This window comes from Bison bison, unplaced genomic scaffold, assembly GCF_000754665.1.
Source record: "Bison bison bison isolate TAMUID 2011002044 unplaced genomic scaffold, Bison_UMD1.0 scf7180017864312, whole genome shotgun sequence".
NCBI classification, from domain to species: Eukaryota; Metazoa; Chordata; class Mammalia; order Artiodactyla; family Bovidae; genus Bison; species Bison bison.
Genome location: NW_011494884.1, coordinates 1,964,485 through 1,972,808, shown reverse-complemented (window position 1 = coordinate 1,972,808; position 8,324 = coordinate 1,964,485). Strand labels below are relative to the sequence as shown.

The window sequence follows — 8,324 nt, the reverse complement described above, 5'->3', positions numbered from 1 at the left end:
ACTCCCAGAGTTCACCCAAACCCACATCCATCAAGTCAGTGATGCCATCCAGCCATCTCATCCTCTGTCTTCCCCTTCTCCTCCTGCCCCCAATCCCTCCCAGCATCAGAGTCTTTTCCAATGAGTCAACTCTTTGCATGAGGTGGCCAAAGTACTGGAGTTTTGGCTTTAGCATCATTCCTTCCAAAGAACACCCAGGACTGATCTCCTTCAGAATGGACTGGCTGGATCTCCTTGCAGTCCAAGGGACTCTCAAGAGTCTTCTCCAACACCACAGTTCAAAAGCATCAATTCTTCGGTGCTCAGCTTTCTTCACAGTCCAACTCTCACATCCACACAAGACTACTGGAAAACCATAGCCAATCTGTAGTTGATGGTAAATAGAATTGTACTTATGTTTTCCTCTGTGCCTTGGGAAGCTTCTTGCTCAACAATACTTTTGAGACTCATCCAGGTTGTTGCATATTTGGTAGTTCCTTCCTTTCCATCCCAAAGTAGCGTTGCATTGTGTGGATGTGCAATTAGTTGGAATTACGACGATCAACAATATTAAGGATTGGGAGCAGCTGCTTTACATTTTTAAAGTTCACTTATTTTTATTTGACATTAAAAAAACCCAGTAGCGTTTGCTTCTTCGAACAGTTTTGGGTTTGCAGAAACACTGAGTAGAAAGTACAGAGAGTTGCCATGTAGCCCCTCCCCTGACTCAGTTTACCCTGTTATTCACACCTTGCATTAATGTGGTACATTTGTTAAGATTAATGAACCTACATTGACTCATCCTAATTACTCAAAGTCCATAATTTACATGAGGGTTCACTCTCGGTGTCCTACTTGCTCTGGGTTTGAACAAATGTATGTTAACATGTATCCATCATCATAGAAAGTTTCACTGCCCTAAAAATTCTCTGGGTTCTGTCTGTTCATTCCTACCCTGAAACCTTGGCACTGGTCCTTATACTGTTCCCATAGCTTTGCCTTCCTGCAATGTCCTATAGTTGGAATTCTGCAACATGTGAGAAATTGGCTGTGCTTGCATCCGAAAGAAAGGGGCTGTCAGGGCGAGGCGGGGAGGAGGGTGGGGGAGGGACACGGTAGGACCTGGAACCTGCCTGACCCCTTCTTTTCTCCCACCAGGTCTTGCCAAGCCCATTGGTCTGGTGGAGGGGCCAGGAGGCCTGGGCCAGGGCGGCATGGCGGCCACGCTGCGGGATGACAGCCAGGAGACGGAAGGCAAGTTCGAGGAATATGGGTACAATGCACAGCTCAGCGACCGCATCTCCCTGGACCGTACCATCCCGGACTACAGGCCCAAAAAGTGAGTACGTGGCCTCTCCCACAGGCACCTCCAAGCAGCACCCCTGCAGGCCCGGGCTCCTGGCACCCAGACATTTACAGAGCAGAGCGGAGGAAAGGGCGCCCTGGCTGGTTGGGCCCTCCCCATCTGCCTTCTCCAGGTTCTCTGCCCTTGGCGTCCTGCCCCCTGTGCCCTGGGTGTCCCCTGCGGGTGCCTACCACAGGACTGAGTCTGGACCCGCCCAGGAGGCTGGGCCTCACCAGCTGATGCTCCAGCTGATGCTTTAGATGACACAAGTGACAAGTGACACAAGCTTGAAGCATCAGGCTCTGCCAAGTACATTTGTCCAGGAACTGCGACGGTGGGTGGAGAGTCTGCCTGAAACGAGCCTTGCCTATGTCTAAAAGATATTCCCATGTCTGTCAGTTGCCTCTAAATCCCAGGCCCACTGATCCCCAAAGCCACAGCAGTTGAGTCAGAAAAGTCAGACCCACGGATGGCTGTGGCCTTGCCTTCCGGTCCCTTGACTGATTCCTGGTCTCAGACCACTGCATCCTATACTAAAGCTCACCAGGTCCTTTGGCAGAGGTGAGATTGGAACAAAATGCCATACTGAGTGGACCTCATCGCTTTAATAAATCATCCAAGCAGGGTGCCTGGGCACTGGGCATGAATTAAGAGTTTGGCCAGACTCCTTGCTATGGCTCCAGCCACAGCTGGGAACCTAGAACAAGCAAAACACTTTCAGCCACACCTTTCCAGCAGAGATCGGAGTTTAGGCCTAGGCTGGGCTGAGCAGCCGTGTAGTCAGAGTTGATACCGTGGGTCCTGAGTTGGTGACAGCTCGTGCCTTGGCCTCTGAAGCAGTCTTTCAGGGAAGGCAGATGGGGGTGGGAGTGTGTCTACTCTTAGCTCCTGTCTTGGTTTACCCCTCTTCCTGCCGTGGCCTCTGAGACAGGACTCTGGTTTATAAAGTGGTCCCAGAAGCTCTTCCCAGATGGCTCAGTGGTAAAGAATCTGCCTGCCAATGCAGGAAATGCAGGAGACATGAGTTTTATCTCTGGGTCAGGAAGATCCCCTGGAGAAGGAAATAACAATCCACTCCAGTATTCTTGCCTGGGAAATCCCCTGGACAGAAGAGCCTAGCAGGCAACATTCCATCGGTTTGCAGAGTCTGATGACAGCAACTGAGCACAAACACACACCCAGAAGCCCTGGGAGGGAATGGGAAGGCTGACGGGAAGGGCTGGACCCTGAGAGGGTGCATCATTGTTGTGGGTTCAGGTGGACGGTGGCAGATCAGTTCCACTGGGGATGGGGGCAGCTATGGAGTTGACCGTGGGGTTACCCCAGCCTAGGGAGGATCGGGGAGCGGTTCTCCCAGACTCCTTATTCATCCAAACTTGAGGTCTTGCTGCAGGGGCAGTGAGGTGAGATGCCCAGAGACCAATTTCCTGGTGTGGGGCAGGGCTGGTGTGACCATGGGGCCACAGCAAGAAGTGCTGGGGCCTGGGACCTGGTAACCAGCCTGTCTGCCCCATTCTGATTCCATGTCCTCACCCCACCCTGTCCCTCAGATGTGCTGGTGTGTTCCCTGGACAGCTTGGAGCCACACGGTGGGAGGTTAGGCTCCCTTGTGACTCCATCCCAAGAAATTACCCTTCTGTCCCCGTTACAGTCAGAGAGCCTAGAGCGGGCGGCTCCCACCTGCTCCACCATGCGCTGCAGGTGACCATGCTACTCTATTTTCATCACATTTATTTTCATGGTAACCACTGAAATAGCACAAGTAGTGCCTCTTTCCATTTGCAGGGATGACATAAAGGTCCCCTTTTGAATAAAAAGTGCATTTAGGTGTAAAAAGCCCAATTTGGAGAAATATCCTAGGTAAGTAAGAAGGCAGGGGGTGCCGAGATTGACAGCAGACAAGCATGGACCTGAACGAGTCACGTTTGGGAAACGCCAGTCTGTGCTCTGAGGGTGCGTGAGCACGCGCGTGTGCTCGCGTGAGAACTTATGTGAGTGCGCCTGTGTTCCAGTGTGCGTTGATTTCTGAAAGCCACCCCCACCCCCGCCACCCTTCAACTGTGTCCTGACTTTTGGAGAATGACCCCAGTTATCCAGTCAGCAGAGTCAGCACAGCTGCTGGAATTTAGCGCCATTCTTGGCTCTGAGCCCCTGGCAGCCATGGTGTCATTCAGAGGACCCCAAAGGGCAGCTTCAGTAACTCACTAAAGGGCTCGCAGGGCTCAGCAGAGCTGTTACACATGTGGTGCAGCTTGTTGTCACTGAAGGACAACAGGAAGGAGTCCCAGATGCCCCTTGGAGCCGTGGGGCTCACGGGGACAGTGCCAGATTCTCTCTGCAGTGAGGTGTTAGCGCACGGGGACGTATTGCCATCAGGGGCACCCTTGAGCCTTGGTGTCTGGGTTTTTACTGGCTGACCTCAGTCTCCAAGCTCCTGCAGAGGTCCAGCGGAGGCCCCACATGAACTTGCTTGCAGCAAAGATTATCCTGCGAGGCTCCAGGCTTCTCATCAAGCAGGATGTTCCAAGGGCTCAGAGGTCACCTCCCAGGAGGTACAGAGCGTGGACAAGCCAGACTCCCTCCTGTGACCTCTCCCCATGCACGTGGTCCTAGTGGGGACACCTCAGCTGACTTGGCTCAGAGGTGGTGCCATGCTCCACCTCCCTGTGTCACATGGCATATCGGGTCACAGGACCCCGTCCCTGTGACTCCCCAGGAGACTTGCAGCCACTGGACGTGGGTCAGAGACAGTAGGAGAGTGTTCCTTCCCCTGCTGCATCTCTTCCTTTATCTCATAGCATTCGTTGTCATGACTGAAGAAAGCCCTTTCTTACCCTGTTTCCCAGTTACCACATCCTTTCTGTGGTTCTGTGGAACCTTCTAGAACCCTTCCACGCTGCCTCTGTATGGCTGTACCCCTTGCCCAATAGGCATCGGGCTTGTGTCCAGTCACAAAGAAGTTACGGCGGTGCTGAAGCCTCTGTGATCCTCTGATTCCCCCAGGCCTGCTTTCCAAGTGGTCCCAGCCCTCAGGGCTCAGAGTGACTGGACCTCTGGCATTCCAGACGCCCCAGTGCCCCCAGCCCTGGGCCAAGGGCAGAGGTCTCCCAATGGTCTTGCTACCTCTCCAAACATCAGAGCAGTGGCAGTTACAGAACAGATGAGAATCTGCCTGTAACACACTTGTCCTTTGCCTCCTCCAGATCCACTTCTCTTTCTTTGGGTAGTAGCTCCCGGTTCAATGTGGGGACCAATGGAAACCTCCCACTTCTGCTGGAGTTGGTCACATGACCCAGGGCTAAGCCAATCAGAGCTTATGGTCAACTAGCCACAGTGATTGGATCAGGAAGATCACATGGTCTACAGCAGTTGAGAATGTGTCTTGGAATTACTTGAGGCCGTGAGGAAAAGCCAAGCTTTTACCCCCCAAAGTAAAACTGCAAGTTTAGGAGCCTGGGGAGCTACACCATCTTATCAACAGGAAGAGCTTGAGCTCCCAGGGCTCACCTGCGAAACCCAAGAAAAATATCCAGTGCAGGGTAAGGCAGAGCTGGGAGGTGGAGAGGAACTGGGTTCTAGTGTCATGCTATGAGCACCTAGATTTAGCTGTCCCTGAATCCACTTGCAATAAATTACCAATAAATGAAAAAATAAACCCTCTAGACTCTGCAGTAAATTAGAATATGCACACATTCATTGTTGTTTTAGTTACCAAGTCACGTCCAAGTCTTTGCAACCCCAGGCTCCTCTGTCCTTCTCTGGGGACAGGAGCTTCTGTCCCCAGGCTCCTCCTGGGATTTCCCAGGCAAGAATACTGGAGTGGGTTGCCATTTCCCTCTCTAGGGTGGTCTTCCTGGTGCAGAGATGGAATCCATGTCTTCTGCTTGGCAGGTGGATTCTTTACACCTACTTGTGTATATTTAAATGTTTTGCTCAAGCAAATTTGCATTGGCCTTTCTGATTTCTAAGTGGAAAGTGCTCCACCTGATGTGTGTGGTGTGTCACTGCACACCCTCCTGTCCTTGGAAGCACCTCCCGGGTCTTGCTGGGCCTGGGATCTGCTCAAGCAGCTAGAGCAATTCTGACTTTCCCTTTGAGGATTCAGACCCGCCCTCCCCTCACAGAGCAGGCGGGCCACCTGTGAGGAACCTCAGTCTGCCAGAATAAAAACTGACAGAGCGATCAATCCAAGTTGTCATTCTCACATTACAAAAGAAGACATCAGGGCGAACTTTGAAAGAGCTGACATTTACAATCCACCTTAATTGATAGAAACCTGATTTACAGAAACTGTGATCTGCAGGGGCAGAGCTCTCTGCCTCCCTGAATTAGAGAATGTGGATTATATTTAGCTACTTGTTTGTTTATATACAAATTCTTCCCCCCAAAAAGAAATGAGAAGTCTTTGGCACCAGGCGCCCCTATCCCCATGGGCAATGTGGCTGGGGAACTAGAAATAAAAGGAGGCCTTCCCATTCTCCTCCCCATGCCTCTCCTTCATGTCCCTCCCCCATACCCTTCCACCTCTCCCCTCCTGCCCCATATGCTCTACCCTGGGCCTCTCTCGAGCTTATTGCCTCCAGTCACTCAGCCCAGAGCTTTCCTCTATGCTCAGCAGACTGCATCCAGGGGATTATTCAAGGCATTTTGAGAGCATTGCATAAAACATGGGCCCCAGTTTGCCGAGTTGGTAAGACTTAAAACCCAATTGAAAATGACTTAAGGGAAAAAAAAAAGGAATTTATTGGCTCAGGCACCGAATTGTCGGCTTTCAGGTGTGGCTTGATCTAGGGGATGCTGCTGTTAGCCATCAGCTCTGCTTGCCTTCAAGTCGGCCCCAGGATCAGTCGGGATCCTGGAAGGAAACTGATGGCATCCTCAGGTGGAATGTAGGCAGAATCTAGGAAACCCACGAGGGATGTTGAGGCATCAGAGAGTACAGCAATAAGTGCTCAATAAAATGCAGTATTCTTGTGCCTTATGTTCTGCAGTGGGGTGGGGGAGTGTCAGAAAATCTTTTCTGAAAAAGGCCATGTGTTAAAAATAAAACAAACCCCTCACTGTTTACTCTCACAATGATACCACACTCACAAGAATTATGGTATCAGATGTGTAAGTTTTCCCACACTGACCAATTCTCTGACATCAGCTACATGTCCTACAGTTCGATTCTGTTCTGACACCATCTGCTTGCAGTCAGTGTTAGACCCCACAGGTGAAACTCAGATGTGAATCTCAAATCTAGGCTGCCCCTGGCACTTCTGACCCCTCCTTGGCTTCAGACACTTGCTCATGGAACTCAGGCAAACACCTCTGTTTACTGGCCTCTTCTGTAATAAAGATATGATAAAGGTCACAGAGGGACAGCCAGATGGGGAGTGCCCAGGGACATCTGGGAGGGTCCCAAGCACAGGAGATTCCCCTGGAGGAGTACCCACCCTCCCGGCTTCCCAGGCACTCGTCGTAAAGAGCCTGCCTCCAGTGCGGGCAGATGTAGGAGACGCAGGTTTGATCCTTGGGTCTGGAAGATTCTCTGGAGGAGGGCATGGCAACCCACTGCAGTATTCTTGCCTGGAGAATCCCGTGGACAGAGAAGTCTGGCAGACTACAGTCCATGGGGTCACAAAGAGTCAGACACGACTGAAGTGACTTAGCATGCAACCTCTTGGCACGGGTTATTTGGGAACCCAGAAACTCTGAATCACCTATCTTAGCGACTTTTATAAATGCTTCATCACATAGGCATGGTCCATTTTTAGCTTCACTTTCAGCCCCTTCCTCCCTGGAGGGTGGAGATGGGGGTGAGTGCTCTAACTTCTAATCATGGTTTGGTCCTTCTGGTGACCGGTCCCCAAGCAGGACCCACCCAGAATCACCTCATTAGAACAAAACTTCTTCCCTAAACCCAGGAGCTTTCAAGGCACTCAGGAGCTCAGTGTAGGCACTCTGACTTTGCCCATCACCCTGGAGGTTCCAAGGGTGTCGCCCTGTGTCAGGAGATGGGGGCAGAGACCAGTATGTATTTCTCATAATTTCATGAGGCAGAGACTAAATGTTTCAGGCTTTTGGGAAGGGTTGAGAGCAGCCACAGTTGATACGTGAGTGAATGGGCTTGACTATGGCCCCACAAAACTATTTACACCATCAGGAAGCAGCCTGTGTCTGGCGAATTTTCCCGGTCTTACCTTCTCACATCACCCGGTTCACATATCACATTTTTCAAAGGTGGATTCAAAACCCTTCTCTGGAGCCCTGCCCCGCCTTCATCAAGAGGTGGAGACAGTGTCCCTCTGCTTGCAATCGGGTGGGCTTGTATGGCTGGTCATCCCACTGAGGAGGACGGAGGGGAGGCAGTAGGGCTTCAGGGGTCCCCAGCCAGCCAGCCACGGCCCCTGGCACACGAGCTGTCATGTTGTGAGGAAACCTCAGCGTGTTCTGTCAGAGTGTCCACCTGGCCAGGCTCTGAGAGCCAGGATCAGAGACACGCCAGCCAGCGCGCCTGCCCCCGGCCCCACCCAACAGCCCAGCCTGCAGTACCTGACCTGATATCGCCAGCTGAGGCTTCTAGGGGCCACGACAGGGACTCAGAGGACGATGTGATGGGCTAAGGATGCCTGGCACCCGAGGGAGGAGGTCCCAGCCTGGCCCTGCAGCGAGGCTGATACAGGGCTTGCGAGGCTGACAGTGGCAGCTGATGTGTCATTGTCATGGCCATGCCTGCTGCTTTTGAGGCCCTCAGCAAACATCCATGGAGGATTAAATGAGCAAATGCACAAATGCAAGCTCGGTCTATGCCCATTGGAAACTTTCAGAGTTTGGTTTCCTGAGCAGCCTTTAGCTCCCGGAGCCCATCCATCCAATCGGAAACTTCCCTACTGACTGGTTCTGGCAGGTGTGGTCCTCAGAATCACACGTGAAGGTAGGAGCCTGTGCATGTCTGCACTGGGCCTGCACACATGTGTGGATGTGTGCTAATCCCAGCTGGCAACCCCTTCCAGTC

General features: G+C 52.1%; 1 protein-coding gene across 1 annotated transcript in view; it reads left to right on the top strand.

Moving 5' to 3' along the window:
* The window catches only part of GALNT9 (polypeptide N-acetylgalactosaminyltransferase 9), a 115,219-nt gene that overhangs the window by 33,043 nt on the left and 73,852 nt on the right, over positions 1–8,324 (top strand). The window contains exon 2 of the mRNA XM_010852450.1: positions 1,138–1,318. Within this exon, the coding sequence (XP_010850752.1) occupies positions 1,138–1,318 (181 nt within the window). The remainder of the gene's footprint in view (positions 1–1,137; positions 1,319–8,324) is intronic.